Consider the following 17,533-nt stretch of genomic DNA (forward strand, 5'->3'; position numbering starts at 1 on the left):
TTATCACGACATCGAGCACATTGTTTGGTCGTGCGAGGTGTATCTGGTCGCCAGATCGAATTTAAAAAACTCCCTTCGGGCCCGAGGAAGACAGCCCAATGCGCCGGTGAGAGATGTGTTGGCTCGGTTAGACCTTGATTACATGTCCCATATATATGTTTTCCTTAAAGCTATAGATCTTCGTGTGTGATTGCCCCTACATCCTTATACCCTCCTTTCCTTCCTTTGCGGGTAATTCGTCCCCTTGCTATAAATAGTAGAATAAGTTGAAATGTAAATACACTATAGATATACGAATAGATTTATAAATTGAGTGTTCATCAACATTGTTACAATTTCCTTATATCCCATCCTTCTCCTAAAAATATGTCACCCTCCTAAACTCGAGTACACCGCGAGTAATCGGTTTTCCACCTTACTAACCATAGATGTAAGAAAATTGTTTATATATATAGTTTTAAAATTATATTTAAGAATTCGGCTCCTTTAAACTTAAGTAACTGAGCCTGTAAAATAAAAGAATTAAAAAAAAAAAAAAATGATAGATGCGTAGATATATTTCCTATCAATTGATGCAAAAACCTTTGCGATCTATTGAGAAATGCTCGAGTTATAGGCGTTCCAAATCTTGCATTTTTTCCTACTTGTTCAGTGCCTAGATTTTCATTTCACCCCCTATATCTTCCGGTTAGACGTAGTCCTACGTCAAAAAATCAATTCCTCTGTGTATTTTGATCTATCCATGAAGCAAGATATCCATGGATATTCAGATTATCAACGATCTTCGATGCAAAGTATGGGGGTATTAATTGTGATAATATGTACTTTACTGATGGGTCCACTATAAACGAGTCCACAGGATTTGGAGTGTTCAACAGAAGCACCTCCCATAGCCTTCAGTTTCCTTGCTCAGCGTCACCTCACGACCTGTTGAACACTATTACACACACTATAACACTATTACATCGTAACGGATAGTCTTAGCTCTGTCGAAGCTATCCGTTCAGTGAGGCCGGAAAGCACTCGCCGTACATCCTTGAGAGAATACAAGAATTTTGATTGGTTTAACCAGACGCTGTTATGTCATTACCTTTGTTTGGGTCCCTTCACATTACTCAATTACGGGTAATGAGAGGGCCGACTCATTAGCAAAGGTAGGTGCAATTGAAGGCGATATTTATCAGCGTCAAATCGCCTTCAATGAATTTTATTCTTTAGTCCGTAAAAATACCATCGCTAACTGGCAACGCAAATGGAACGATGATGAATTGGGCCGTTGGCAACACTCAATTATCCCTAAGGTCAGCCTCAAACCATGGTTCAAAAGTCTGGACTTGAGTCGGGACTTTATTCGCACCTTCTCCCGACTCATGTCCAATCACTGTTCGTTAGATGTACTACTCTTCCGTTTCAATCTTGCCAGCTTGCCTGCGTTTGTGGCCAAGGTTATCACGACATCGAGCACGTTGTTTGGTCATGCGAGGTGTATCTGGTCGCCAGAATTTAGAAAACTCCCTTCGGGCCCGAGGAAGACAACCCAATATGCCGGTGAGAGATGTGTTGGCTCGGTTAGACCTTGATTACATGTCCCAAATATATGTTTTCCTTAAAGCTATCGATATTCGTGTGAAATTGTCCCTATATCCTTATACCCTCCTTTTCTTCCTCTGCGAGTAATTGGTCTCCTCGCTATAAACAGTAGAATAAGTTGAAATGTAAATACATTATAGATATACGAATAGATTTAAGAATTGAGTTTGATCATCAACATTTTTATAATCTCCTTATATCCCATCCCTTTGCTGAAAAAAATGTCACTCTTCTAAACTCGAGTCAACCGCGAGTAATCGGTTTTCTACCTTACTAACCATATAATTAGGAAATTGTTTATATATAGCTATAAAAATATAATTAAGAATTCGGCTTTCTAAAACCTATGTAACTGAGCCTGTAAAAATAAACGAATTAATAAAAAGCCCAGAATGATATTCAACGCATTGAAGCTGCATAGCAAAAAAATCGTCCGGATCCATTTACCCTATGTATAATTATAAGTCTGGAGTTACTAGTTGAGAAAGGCAACGTGGCAAGCATGCATCATTGAAGACCTTCTGCAAGACAATACTCTACCCAACACTCTAGACATGAAGGGGGGACCCCTATCTGGAAGGTCGAAATATATTTCAAATGTCAGAATAAAGTGAAGTGTTAGGGTATTTTGGTTATTGTTCAAGGTATATTTGAAGATATATTTTCCATTTTTTGTGTGCACGAATAATAATTATTACGCTGTTGACAACCGGATGCGTAGATACTGTCTGAAAATAGGTACCTTGCTGGTGGTATGGTTCCGAACCAACGGGGTGTCGTAGAAAATAATCCAATGAATATTTTGAAACCTTAAGACAATACCTAAAACGTTACATAGGGGTTTTTGAAAATTCGAGAAATTGTCAGAATGGCGGGCTTTTTTGTTAAAAATGAGTTATTTTTCATAAAAAATCGCTGGTTAGAAATTCATAAAAAAACGAATAAATGAGATATCGAAATACGGTTATGTAACGATTTAGATAATCCATTTTTATATGCTTATAAAAAATCCACCTGTTGATCAAATGCAGGAACAAAGAAAGAAATAAAGAATGCAATGAAAAATAAATATTGAATTTTTGACCATAATATCCTCGTGTAAACACACTGGAAGTAATAGAATGAATTAGGTTTTATTGAACACCACGAATTGTTACAATAGTGGAACATACATGGGTAAGCATATAGTGGTTTAATAATTGAACAGCTTAAAATAGTTGTTGGCTGCTATTTTTTTTCGCTTTCCATAATCCCATCTCTCATCTTCGATGTCATCATATAATTGTTTTACTGGTTTGACTGGAATTCCAACACGTACGGTTTTGACTACCGTTTTCGTATGTAGATGTGTATGATGTTTTACAGGCACATGAATCCTAATCCTGGAAATATAGAACATATCAGATAAAGTTCAACGAGTGTTACATGAAGTTTCATAACTAAATATAGAACCCCTAATTTGATAACGTAGGACTACGATTAACAGGGAAGTATTGGGTTGGGGAAAAAGAACTGTCGTATGTTGTCAATATATAGCAACACTTAAACATATCTTGTGTTGTACTTATCGCATCGGGTCATACTATACGGCTTTTCAAAGACGACAATCTGTGCTACAAATGTCGTTTTGACAGTGTTGTGATTGTCCTTTTCAGTCTCAAGTTATAGTCCATCAAGCAAGAAATTCGCCATATTTTACGTTTTTACTACCTGCGGGGTAAAACTGCAACGATGGCGGCCGAAAAAAATCGTGTAGTTTATGAACCCGATACTGTAACGATTCGCACAGCACAGCGTTGGTTTGATCGATTTCGTTCTGGCGTAGTAGCTGTCGAAGATACACCCCGTACTGGTAGGCCAATCGTCGTGGAAACCGATAAAATCGTTGGAATCATTCAAGTAGACCGGCATGTGAGCACTCACTCGATTGGCCAGGAACTGGGTATAGACCATAAAACCGTTTGGAACCATTTGCAGAAGACTGGATTCCAAAAAAAGCTGGATGTATGGGTGCCACACGAGTTGACGCAAAAATAAATCTTTAAGACCGAATCAACGCCTGCAATGCACTTCTGAAACGGAACGAACTCAACCCATTTTTGTAGAAGATGGTGACTGGTGATGAAAAGTGGATCACGTACGACAACCTAAAGCGAAAAAAGTCGTGGTCGAAGCGCGGTGAGCCGGCCCAAACCATCGCCAAGCCCGGATTGACGGCCAGGAAGGTTTTGCTGTGTGTTTGGTGGGATTGGAAGGGAATCATCCACTATGAGCTGCTCAACTATGGCCAGACCCTCAACTCGGTTCTATACTGTGAGCAGCTTGACCGTTTGAAGCAGGCGATTGATCAGAAGCGGCCAGAAACGATCAATAGAAATGGTGTTGTTTTCCACCAGGACAACGCTCAGCCTCACACATCTTTGATGACCCGCAAGAAGCTACGGGAGCTCGGATGGGATGTTCTATTGCACCCACCGTATAGTTCGGACCTGACTCCAAATGATTATCATCTCTTCCGGTCCATGCAAAACGCTCTTGGTGATACTAAGTTGGCCTCAAAAGAGGCTTGCGTAAACGTGCTGTCTGAGTTTTTTGCAAATAAGGAGGGGGGTTTTATAAGGGGGGAATAATGAAGTTGCCTTCTAAATGGAAACAAGTTTGCGAACAAAACGGCGCATATTTGACTTAAATTGGATAATTTTAAGTATGTTAAATAAAGCGTCAAATTTCGATCAGAAATACGACATTTCTTTTTCCCCAACCCTATATAAGGTATGAAATGAAAATCTAAAAAATGAACACGACGAAATAATAAAAAACTTCGAACGAGAATACTCGACCTTTTTTTGACAGAACGTCGAAATGAGAGCGTTACGTTGGAGATGCAAGGTTTTGAGTAGTGATGCCGGATAGCCGGATATCCGGCGGCCGAATATTCGGCTCTTTATTAGGAAATACAAAATTAAGAGAAACGACATGTGACATGATGCACATAGTGCGTTAGAAATGTGAGAAAGAAATAAACACATTTTAAAATAAAAAAATTGAATGAATATTTAGTAGTTTTTCATTTAGAATAAATATCCTATTTAGCTTTGCGAAGTGCCGATATCGTAACCAATGAGATTTTACCGAGATGCTATTATTGCTAGTTGAAAAAAAATCCTATTCAATAGTGTATCATGTTTTCTACAAGAAATTTGGAACTGTTTGATTCCTGATAATGGTTTATATTATAAATAAATGGGTGGGTTATATCTATAATATAACCGCAAGGTTGACGTGGGACTACCTAAGCTTAGCAATCATTTCAGTGAGCAGAAGATATGAAGGCATATCCTTCAATGCAATCTTGAATAACCGAACCAAAGCGTTATGTTCGTATCCGTGTTAGAAAAACACTTTTCGGAGTACAAAACATGCGGGTGCAGAAGTACCTCCGGCTTGCATGAATCAACAACTTCTACATTTTATACTATAGAGGATTTAAACCTGAAAGTTCATTCGCCTCTAGTGTCTGTACGATTTTCCCAGGTCCCTAAGTTTAGGAGACCGTGTTAAGGAAACATATTCTAGTTTGCACAAAGACAAGCGAGTACAAAAGTACTCGCAGTTTGCATTTATTTGCAAAGCCGATTTCCCCAGACATCTTGGTTTTGAAGTGTGTGTTAGGCAAACACATTTCAGACAAGAACAAAAATTCCCCCGACTTGTATGAATTTGCAATGCTAATTTCCTCAGACACCTTGGTTCTGATGTCTGTGTTGGGGAAACACATTTCAGTTGAAACAAAAACACCTCCAACCTGCATGAATTTGCAATGCCAATTTCCCTACGCTCCATGGATTTGAAGTCTGTGTTAGGGAAACACATTTCAGTCGGAACAAAAATACCCCCGACCTGCATGTATTTGCAATGCCAATTTTCCTACGCTCCATAGATTTGAAGTCTGTGTTAGGAAAACACATATCAGACGGAACAAAAAAAACACGACTTTCATGTATTTGCAATGCCGATTTCTCCAAGGCTGCTTGATTTTGATGGCTGTGTAAGGGAAACCGTAAATCGGGCCAATCAAAACAAGGCAGTTAAGGCGTTTAGATGACGATTTTACATTTTGACGTGGGACTACGTCTAACCGGAATATATGGAGGGTAAAATGAAAACCTAAACACAGAACATGCAGGAAAAAATGAAAGATTTCGAATGCTTATAGCTCGAACATTTCGTACTGGATAGGAGAGATGTTTGCATCACTTGATAGGAAATATTTCTACGCATCTATCGCAACTAACAAAATGTTGTTTTTCATTAGATAAACAATTGAATAACTGTAAAATATTAGGCGTTATCTAAACGCCCTAACTGCATCGTTTTGATTGGCCCGATTTACGGTTTCCCTAACACAACCATCAAAACCAAGCAGCCTCGGGGAAATCGGCATTGCAAATACATGAAAGTAGGGGGACTTTTGTTCTCATCGAAAAATGTTCCCTAACACAGACTTTAAAACCAAGCAGCGAAATCGGCATTGCAAGCACACGAAAGAGCCTAGAGGCGAGTGAACTGAAAAGTTTAAACCCTCTTAAAGCCAAAAAGAAGAAAAAGAACACACGAAAGTAGGGGGAGCTTTTGTTCCCACCGAAATGTGTTCCCTAATAGAGATTTCTAAACCAAGGTGCCTGGAGAAATCGGTATTTCAAATTCATGCAAGTCGGGGGTATTTTTGTTCCGACTGGAATGTGTTTCCCTAACACAGACTTCAAATCCATGAAGCGTGGGGAAATCGGCATTGCGAATTCATACGATTGAAATGTGTTTCCCTAACACAGACTTCAAAACCGAGGTTTCTGGGGAAATCGGCTCTGCAAATAAATGCAAACTGCGAGTACTTTTGTCCTCGCTTGCCTTTGTGCAGAGTGGAATATGTCTGTCCTAACATGATCTTCTAAACTTAGGAACCTGGGAAAATCGTGCAGCCACTAGAAGCGAATGAACTTCCCAGTTTCAAGCAAATTCGAGATTCGAGAAGTATGTACACTTTTGGGATGTAAACTTCAGAGGGAAATGTAAAATAAAATAATCGTTTGATAATTTTTTTTTGTCTTTATTGGAAAGATTTTCAGCCTTAGGCTGGTTCATCAAACGTTTGATAATTCTTCCGTACATATATTTTGTTCTAGTCATCATACCAAACGTAAAAGGTCCGTCATTAAATTTACTTGTAACGAAGAACAATCAATCACAATAAATGAATTGACTTTACACGGCATTTGTTCATTTTTTTCACTCACAGAGCAAATATATTGAACTCAATTGAATTTGGAAACTGTTTCATTCAATCAAGAATTTAATCAATACAAACGAATGATTGCTAAGCTAAGGTAGTTCCACGTGAACCTTTTTTTTTCAATTGTTTATCTAATGAAAAATAACATTTGATTAATTGCGATAGAAGCGTAGAAATATTCCCTATCAATTGATGCAAATATCTTTCCGATCCAGTAAGAAATGTTCGAGTTATAAGCATTCGGAATCTTTCATTTTTTCTGCATGTTCTGTGTTTAGGTTTTCATTTCACCCCCCATATACTCAGGTTAGACGTAGTCCCACGTCAATAAGTAGATTTTCGTAAGTGTATTGAGATTATTTCAATACTGGCCGAGTAAGAGTAAGATTTACATGCAATCAGCAATCGATTATTTTCATTAAAATTGAGAACAAACTTAGTACTGTCTTCTTAGTAATGCTTCACCACAAATCGGAATTATTATGATCGGCGACACGTTCACTAATTTGGAGACTCAACAACTGACAGGCTTGGTAAAGAAGACTCTTCTGTATTCGAGATATTTTCGCACGTTGCGGCATCAAAACAGTATTTGGATAAGGACGAGACTGCACAAAGAACACCGAACTTACTTCGTATGAGAACATCTTTAAACGCTGGAGAGGTCGTTTTAACACTTAGAAGAAGATCAACATTATCTGATTGCAACATTTATAGACCCGAGGTTCAGGTCACACCATTTAAGAGTTCTCGAAACGTAAATACACCGACATAAAATCATCATACAAAAATATCTTGAGACGAATGTAAGAGAAACAGCTCATTGCCGTCTTCAACACCTACTAAACGAAACGAAATCAATGAAGCTGAATAAAACGTTGATGTTATGAGTTGGCAATAATACAATTTTGACATTACAGTAATCACACCTTATTTTTAATCACGAGTGAATGATGTTTATATGATATTATATTATAATTTATCTAATGTTAAAAGCAAGTTATTTCATATAGTAGTTTGTTCAAATATCCGGTACCCGGCCGGATAGGCCGGATATCCTTTTCATCTCTAGTATTGAGCGTTAATTATCTCTTTGCCGGCTGAACAAAGTGATATGTTAGTCACTTTATTCGAAATATAGAATATCTTAGGAAAATACCCAGAATACATCCGCAGAATATGCACGAAAGAAGCATAAAAAAGAACTTGCATTTTTCAGAAATCTTTCAATACATCCATTCATTGAGAAATGATTCAGAGGCAACTTCAAACAAATGAATCCTAAGATTGTGGGTGATTTCAACGCTCACTCTCATGCCTAGGGTAGCACCCACCTTGATCGAAGAAGAATTATAATTGAGGATTTCAATTCAGATTACTTCCATCAAATTTTGAATAATGGTCAACATACCAGAATACACTCTTCTACTGGTCTTACAACCGTCATTGATCTGACTATCGCTTCTAGTCAACTTGTTTTGAAGCTATTATGGAATGTCTATGAAGACAACTGTAATAATGATCACTACCCCATTATTATTTTCCTTGGCAAGTCGTCTCCGGAAGTCCTCACTAGACCAAGGTGGAAATTTGAACATGCAGAATGGACTAGCTATCAAATGGATACTGAAAACCGCTTCTAAGCCTGATAGGATTGGTCTGCAGAAAACTTTTCTCAGATCATATTTGAAATTGCATTACTACACATCCCCCGAGATTGGAAGTGCTAGTTAATGCAGGAAGAAGGCTTTACGTATATTGAGGAACACCAACTCAAATTGACCGCTGAAGCCCGATCTTTTGAAGGAATTCCAGAAGGCTCGCAGCGAAGCTATGTCTGCCATATTCAAACAGGACAATTGAGCTAACTTTGTTGAAGAAATCAATCCTCAAACGTCATCAAAAGAATTATGGAATAACATTGGAAGGCTAAGTAGTAAAAAGAGAAAAAACAGTATAATCTTCTTATTAATGGTCATTATTGACCATAGAACACCATAACTATAAAAGTTTTTTTTTCCAAACCAGAAAAGTCGAAAGTGAACCTCTTGACTTCAACTCCGACTCAGAGTTTGATTTCAACAAGAACTTTCTCGTTATTGATCATGAGTGGGCACTCAGTAGAACTAACCAAGGCTCTACAGGATCAGATGAGATTAGCTATCCCATGTTGATTAATTATCCCATGTTTTATTGAAACTTTCTAATGAGGCATGGTCCAGCTGGAACATTTCGAATTGCTGCAATGATGTTTCAATAGTTTCACTCATGAAACCAGACAAAAACCAACATGTTCTAAACTTCCAGTCTATAAATCTTTTGAGTTGTGTCGGAAATATTATAGAAAGAAAAGTGAATCGACGCTTAAAGACCTTTGTAATAAGCTACTCAATCAAAGACAGTTCGCTTCTCGTGCGGGAGTATGCAAAGAAGATTCATTAAAAGTCAAAGGATATGAAATTCCCCAAGTCTCGGTTATATAACTAATCCTCTTCATGATTGTTATGCAATCCCTTTCTGCAAAAATCTCAAATGATGTAAAAATCCTTGTTTATGCAGATGACATTGTGCTAGTTTCAGTTAGCATCGCTGCATCAGCAACAAGAAAGATACTTCAGAAGGCAATTGATTCCGTTCTAAACTGGGCCTAAAATATTGGTTTCAAAATATCTTCGCAAAAAATCTAAAGTTCTTCATATATGTAGTCTAGGGTGCCAATGAAAATGGTCATCTCGAATTTCAAAAAGTTACACCATAAAAAATGTTCACCCCCTTTAAAAAAACACCCTTTTTCGAATTTTAGCTCAATTGGACTTATGGGAGAGTGGCGCAAAACGGTCAAAGTTCGAGTTTTTTGAAAATCGAAAAATCACCCAAGGGGGTAAAGGAAATCGGGGTTTTGGAAAAAAAAATGATGCAAAATGTCTTAAAATGGCATGAAACGTCGAGTCTAGTGCCATCCCGCAAATTTTTTTATTGTCAAAAAACGACACTCTAGGACTTTTTTTTTCGGAGTACGAAACGAAAAGTATGGTTTTGGGTCTCTCTTGCGATACTGACACCATCGATAACCTCGATTTTCGGCGATTTTTCGTTTTTCAAATAAACTCGAATTTTAACGTTTTTGACACCAGTAAATGAAGTCCGAATGAGCTAATATTTTACATAGGGTATATTATTGTGGAAATCAACATTTTGTAGCAAGGTTCGAATAAAAAATCGAGATAACTATCCCAAAATACGATACTTTTCGTATACCGAAAAAAAACTGTGTCCCAGAGTGCCGATTTTTGATAAAAAAAAGACGGGTGTGTAATGTCGGGGACATAACCGGAGTGACGTAGGACTATACAAAGGGGACAGCTTTTGCTAAGTATATATTTCGAATATATTTTTTTTATTTTCTTCTGCTACGTGAATACCTACCTATCTACCTGAAAAATGGATTAGTTTACTGTTTACTCTTCATGAACATGTTGGGGGTTCTGAAAAGAACCTTTGGTGTTGTGTTTTTTGCGTTTTTGACGTAGGACTACGTCTAACCGGAAGATATAGGGGGTGAAATGGAATTCTAGGCACTGAACAAGTAGGAAAAAATGCAAGATTTGGAACGCTTATAACTCGAGCATTTCTCAATAGATCGCAAAGGTTTTTGCATCAATTGATAGGAAATATATTTACGCATCTATCATAACGTATAACATTTCATTTTTCTTGAGATAAATAATTGAATAATTGTGAAATATCAAGCATTGTCAAAATGCACTATGTGCCCATTTTTGATTGGTCCATTTTGTGCTCCTCAAATCGTACCGACCAAAACGGGCAACCAGAGCAGCAGCGAAATAGAATGAAGCACGATTGGAAAGGAAAAAGAAAAAAATGAACGAAACATTGGTCGCAGTCTCACACATGCGTAATTCTCGAGCCAGCCAGTCAGCTTAAAAATCCCCGCTCCGCTGCCGTAACGATCATTCTCATTCAAACCGTACACCACATCGGTTCGCATCACAACACATCAACAAACCAACCCAAGCAGCCATGTCTGGACATAGTAAAGGAGGAAAAGTGAAGGGAAAGGCAAAATCCCGCTCGAGCCGTGTTGATCTGGAGTACCCCGCAAGGGTAGCTAGGCCGAGCGCGTTAGTACCAGTTCACCAGTCCACCTAGCCGGCGTTATATAGTTTCGGCCGCCGAAGTGATCGAGTTAGCTGGTAAAGCTGCTCGCGACAATATGAAAACCCGCATTCGGAACAGAACACATTCAGTTCGGTGGACATCAAGACAACAGGCAGTTGCAGCGAGTGGCGAGTGGCAAACGCAATCGCAAAACGGCATCAGGTAGCAGAAGAAAAAAGTTTGTTCTTTATATAAACTACTTTGGTGGCAATCCAGAACAAGGCGGCATCGAGGGCGTTCGAAATGGTTTTTTTCAAAACCACGAGTACTAAGTTTTCTAAATTGGAACTATTCCATAAAACAAGGCGCTTTTCAGGGCCATTAAACCTACCAAAAAAGAGTTTAGGAAATACAGTTCAATGCTTTCTAAAACATCCAAAATAATAATAAAACACAAATTGATTTTTTCATCATTTGTTTGCCAGGATCTGATGAGTATGTGAATTTGGCAGTTGTTCTGAGATTATTGATTTTCACCAATTCTTAAATTGCTTCTAGATTGAAAGTACAGTAATTTACACTTATCTCGACATTTAGCTAATTGGACGGACCTGCAACGCGACATATTTAGTCGGACATTTTTGTAAACATAGAGTTCGGGGTCCAATTTATGACCCCACATTAAAAGTCGACACTGTACCACTGTCATCGCAAATGTTCAATTACAGGTTAAAATTACCTCCAATCCGATACTGAGTGGTGGTAATGCGACGTGCCATTGAATGTAATTTACTGTAAAATATGTCACAAGCTGGATGGGAAGAAATTTTCCAACTGTGAAAGCTATGGCGAGTGGCAAATGCAATCGCTAAACAGAAAGGTTTAGCCGAACAAGATGGGGATATCGAGTGATAACAAAACAATAAACTCTTTAGATTGAAGATAACTTTGTGATCCTGAAAAGGACCCTTTTTAGCCCGCATGTGAATCCAATCCAGCGAACAAATCGTAATGAATGTATTTTTTTGCCATCGCTCCCTTTTAACGCTCATTCGTTCGTCTCGTTGGACTTGCCCCTCTGGCTGAGTCCGCCGATTTGTCTCTATCCTGTGAGTGTGTACCGCTAGAGTATAAAACACGCGGACCCCAAAAAAATATCTTATTTTCTTTCAAACCGTAAACCCGTGTGGTTGTACAGCATCGGCATCGTGGACGTAACGAAGAAGGACAAGTTAAGGGAAAGGCAAAGTCTCACTCGAACCGTGCAGGTCTCCAGTTCCCTGTTCGTCGCATTCACTGATTGCTCCGCAAGGGTAACTAGGACGAACGGATTGGTGCCGGAGCACCAGTATAACTAACAGCGATTATAGATTTTCGGCCGTCGGAGTGCTCGAGTTGGCTTGCAAAGCTGCTCACGACAATCAGAAAACCCGCATCAAGAACAGAGCTGCTTCGGTTCGGCGCTCATCAAGGCAACAATTAGTTTCAGTGAGTGGCAAAGTGTTTCTCCGGCACGTCGCATTAAATGTAATTTACTGAACAACATGTCACAAGCTGGATGGGAAGAAATTTTCCAACTGTGAAAGCTGTGGCGAGTGGCAAACGCAATAGCTAAACAGGAAGGTTTAACCGAACAAGATGGGAATATCGAGTGATAACAAAAACACAACACCAAAGGTTCTTTTCAGAACCATCAACATATTCATAAAGAGTAAACAGTAAACTAATCCATTTTTCAGGTAGATAGGTAGGTATGCACGTAGGAGAAGAAAATAAAATATATTTAAAATATATATTTAACAAAAGCTGTCCCCTTTGTATAGTCCTACGTCACTCCGGTTATGTCCCCGACATTACCCACCCGTCTTTTTTTACAAACTTGAATATTGTTTTTTTCTGAAGGCTTTGTACTTATTAAATGTTCAACGCCGGGCATCTTTCGGCGTATACACATATCGGACAATCAAAATGATGGCTGTGATAGGGAATGCATAGGTGGTTATCAGCTAATTCACTATCATATATTTCACTATTGAGCACATTTCCGTACCTTAAACTGTGGTTTCGGAGACGAATGAATTGTAAGATTTGTAGTCTCCGCAAACAAAGTAAATACAAATGAAAAAGAGCTGAGGTTTTGGAGACGAACTCTACGATCTGTCGAGAAATAAACGAGCTAGAAGCGTTCTGAAAAACCAACAGTGAATACAGTGACGGATGACCTTCGGATTAAAGTCCTTTTACAAAAAGAACAGAGCAGCAGGAAATACATAGCTCATCATGTTGCTCCTTAGTTAATTTTCTATGCAATGCAGATGTAACGTCAGTCAATTTTCAACACCAGTTATCAACCAAAGAAAGCAGTTCTTGCTACCGAGAAAATTCGTCAATGCCATCCTGCATACAATGTGTTGTAATTTGAAGCCACTTTTAATTCGGAAACCAAGCATGGGTTTGTGAAAACTGAATGATCAATTTAAAAGGCCCCAACCACCAATAAGTTCAAGAACAAGCATAAACAAAATAAATCAGTTTATATTATATGTCATATTATGTCACTTTAGAATGCATTGGTATTTTGAATAACTTTTAATAACTCTTCTTTGAATGGTTTAATGGCCCTGAAAAGCGCGGTGTTTTACGGTGGCTGGTTTTGTCACCAAAGCAGTCTGTATAAACAAACTTTTTCCTTCATCTAACTGCTGCCGTTCTGCGATTGCGTTTGCCACTCGCTGAAACTAGTTGTTACCATCGAACCGAATGTGCTCTGTTCTGTAGGCGAGTTTTCTTGTTGTCGTGAGCAGCTTTGCAAGCCAACTCGAGCACTCCGGCGGCCGAAATTCTATAACCGCTATTAGGTATACTGGTGCTCCGGCACCAATCCGTTGATGCGATGTGATGTGGAACGATGCCATACAACCACACTGATTTACGGTTTGGAAGAGAATGATATATTTTTCAGCGGATCCGCACGTTTTGTACTTTAGCGGTACACGCTCACAGGATAGAGAAAAATCGGCAGACTCAGCCAGAGGGGCGAGTCCAACGAGACGAACGAATGAGCGTTAAAAGGCAGCGATGGCAAAAAAATACATTCATTACGATTTGTTCGCTTGTTGGATTCACATACAGGCTAAAAAGGGTCCTTTTCAGGATCACAAAATTATCTTCAATCTAAAGAGTTTATTGTTTTGTTATCACTCGATATCCCCATCTTGTTCGGCTAAACCTTCCTGTTTAGCGATTTGTTGCCACTCGCCACAGCTTTCACAGTTGGAAAATTTCTTCCCATCCAGCTTTGTGACATGTTTTACAGTAAATTACATTCAATGCGACGTGCCGAAGCACTACTCATTGTCGCATTGGAGGCGATTTTAACCTGTAATTGAACATTTGCGATGACAGTGGTACAGTGTCGACTTTCAATGTGGGGTCATAATTTGAACCCCGAACTCTATGTTTACAAAAATGTCCAACTAAATATGTCGCATTACATGTCCGTCCAATTAGCTAAATGTCGAACTAATTGTAAATTACTGTACTTTCAATCTGGAAACAATTTAAGAATTGGTGAAAATTGAATAATCAGGAAAGTCCCCAGCTATCAATAAGCTCAGAACAACTGCCAAATTCACATACTCATCAGATCCTGGCAAACAAATTATGAAAAAATCAATTTATGTTTATGTTTATTATTATTTTGGATATTATTTTAGAAAGCATTGAACTGTATTTCGTAAACTCTTTTTTGAAAGGTTTAATGGCCCTGATAAGCGCCTTGTTTTATGGAATGGTTCCAATTTAGAAAACTTTGTACTCGTGGTTTTGAAAAAAACCTTTTCGAACGCCCTCGATGCCGCCTTGTTCTGGATTTGCCACCAAAGTAAAAAGAATAAACTTTTTTATTCTGCTACCAGCTGCCGTTTTGCGATTGCGTTTGCCACTCGCCACTCACTGCAACTGCCTGTTGTCTTGATGTCCACCGAATGTGTTCTGATCCGAATTCAGTTTTTCTTATTGTCGCGAGCAGCTTTGCCAGCTAACTCGATCACTTCGGCGGCCGAAACTAAACACGGTTCGAGCGGGATTTTGCCTTTCCCTTCACTTTTCCTCCTTTGCCATGTCCAGACATGTCTGCTTGGGTTGGTTTGTTGATGTGTTGAGATGCGAACCGATGTGGTGTACGGTTTGAATGAGAATGATCGTTACGGAAGGAAGGAAGGAAGGTATTGTATTATAGAGACTTTAAACTTTTGCAGTTCATTCGTCTCTAGCCTTGAGAAAGGCCCTTTGAAAACTCTACTCTACTTTACTCCAGCGCTACCACCTCCGCCCTCTTGCCTTGAGAAAGGCACTCGATCCCTCGCCGTCCAGCCCGTCCAGCAACGATGTTGTCCAGTCGGTGTCCACACAAAGAATGATCGTTACGGCAGCGGAGCGGGGATTTTTAAGCTGACTGGCTGGCTCGAGAATTACGCATGTGTGAGACTGCGACCAATGTTTTGTTAATTTTTTTCTTTTTCCTTTCCAATCGTGCTTCATTCTATTTCGCTGCTGCTCTGGTTGCCCGTTTTGGTCGGTACGATTTGAGGAGCACAAAAGACGGGTGGGTAATGTCGGGGACATAACCGGAGTGACGTAGGACTATACAAAGGGGACAGCTTTTGTTAAATATATATTTTAAATATATTGTTTTATTTTCTTCTCCTACGTGAATACCTACCTATCTACCTGAAAAATGGATTAGTTTACTGTTTACTCTTTATGAATATGTTGATGGTTCTGAAAAGAACCTTTGGTGTTATGTTTTTGTTATCACTCGATATTCCCATCTTGTTCGGTTAAACCTTCCTGTTTAGCTATTGCGTTTGCCACTCGCCACAGCTTTCACAGTTGAAAAATTTCTTTCCATCCAGCTTGTGACATATTGTTCAGTAAATTACATTTAATGCGACGTGCCGGAGAAACACTTTGCCACTCACTGAAACTAATTGTTGCCTTGATGAGCGCCGAACCGAAGCTGCTCTGTTCTTGATGCGGGTTTTCTGATTGTCGTGAGCAGCTTTGCAAGCCAACTCGAGCACTCCGACGGCCGAAAATCTATAATCGCTGGTGCTCCGGCACCAATCCGTTCGGCCTAGTTACCCTTGCGGAGCAATCAGTGAATGCGACCAACAGGGAACTGGAGACCTGCACGGTTCGAGTGAGACTTTGCCTTTCCCTTAACTTGTCCTCCTTTGTTACGTCCACGATGCCGATGCCGTACAACCACACGGGTTTACGGTTTGAAAGAAAATAAGATATTTTTTTGGGCTCCGCGTGTTTTATACTCTAGCGGTACACACTCACAGGATAGAGACAAATCGGCAGACTCAGCCAGAGGGGCGAGTCCAACGAGACGAACGAATGAGCGTTAAAAGGGAGCGATTGCAAAAAAATACATTCATTACGATTTGTTCGCTCGTTGGATTCACATGCAGGCTAAAAAGGGTCCTTTTCAGGATCACAAAATTATCTTCAATCTAAAGAGTTTATTGTTTTGTTATCACTCGATATCCCCATCTTGTTCGGCTAAACATTTCTGTTTAGCGATTGCATTTGCCACTCGCCACAGCTTTCACAGCACAACTTGTGTTCTGTTCCGAATGCGGGTTTTCTTATCGTCGCGAGCAGCTTTGCCAGCTAACTCGATCACTTCGGCGGCCGAAACTATATAACGCCGGTTAGGTGGACTGGTGCACTGGTACTAACGCGCTCGGCCTAGCTACCCTTGCGGGGAACTCCAGATCAACACGGTTTGAGCGGGATTTTGCCTTTCCCTTCACTTTTCCTCCTTTACCATGTCCAGACATGGCTGCTTGGGTTGGTTTGTTGATGTGTTGTGATGCGAACCGATGTGGTGTACGGTTTGAATGAGAATGATCGTTACGGCAGCGGAGCGGGGATTTTTAAGCTGACTGGCTGGCTCGAGAATTACGCATGTGTGAGACTGCGACCAATGTTTCGTTCATTTTTTTCTTTTTCCTTTCCAATCGTGCTTCATTCTATTTTTCGCTGCTGCTCTGGTTACCCGTTTTGGTCGGTACGATTTGAGGAGCACAAAATGGACCAATCAAAAATGGGCACATAGTGTATTTTGACAATGCTTGATATTTCACAATTATTCAATTATTTATCTCAAGAAAAATGAAATGTTATTCGTTATGATAGATGCGTAGATATATTTCCTATCAATTGATGCAAAAACCTTTGCGATCTATTGAGAAATTCTCGAGTTATAAGCGTTCCAAATCTTGCATTTTTTCCTACTTGTTCAGTGCCTAGATTTCCATTTCACCCCCTATATCTTCCGGTTAGACGTAGTCCTACGTCAAAATGGACCAATCAAAAATGGGCACATAGTGCATTTGGACAATGCTTGATATTTCACAATTATTCAATTATTTATCTCAAGAAAAATGAAATGTTATTCGTTATGATAGATGCGTAGATATATTTCCTATCAATTGATGCAAAAACCTTTGCGATCTATTG

General features: G+C 39.4%; 1 protein-coding gene and 1 non-coding gene across 2 annotated transcripts in view; one reads left to right on the forward strand and one right to left on the reverse strand.

Moving 5' to 3' along the window:
* Nucleotides 1–2,661: 2,661 nt before the first annotated feature.
* The window catches only part of LOC129779279 (uncharacterized), a 53,777-nt gene continuing 38,905 nt past the window's right edge, over nt 2,662–17,533 (reverse strand). Inside the window, exon 3 of the mRNA XM_055786678.1 lies at nt 2,662–2,972. Coding sequence (XP_055642653.1) covers nt 2,783–2,972 — 190 coding nt within the window. The 3' untranslated portion in view covers nt 2,662–2,782. The remainder of the gene's footprint in view (nt 2,973–17,533) is intronic.
* Nucleotides 4,682–4,826, forward strand: LOC129780857 (U4 spliceosomal RNA). The gene has a single exon (XR_008744033.1). It is a non-coding gene; the product is annotated as a U4 spliceosomal RNA (small nuclear RNA).

This window comes from Toxorhynchites rutilus, chromosome 3 (assembly GCF_029784135.1).
Source record: "Toxorhynchites rutilus septentrionalis strain SRP chromosome 3, ASM2978413v1, whole genome shotgun sequence".
NCBI classification, from domain to species: Eukaryota; Metazoa; Arthropoda; class Insecta; order Diptera; family Culicidae; genus Toxorhynchites; species Toxorhynchites rutilus.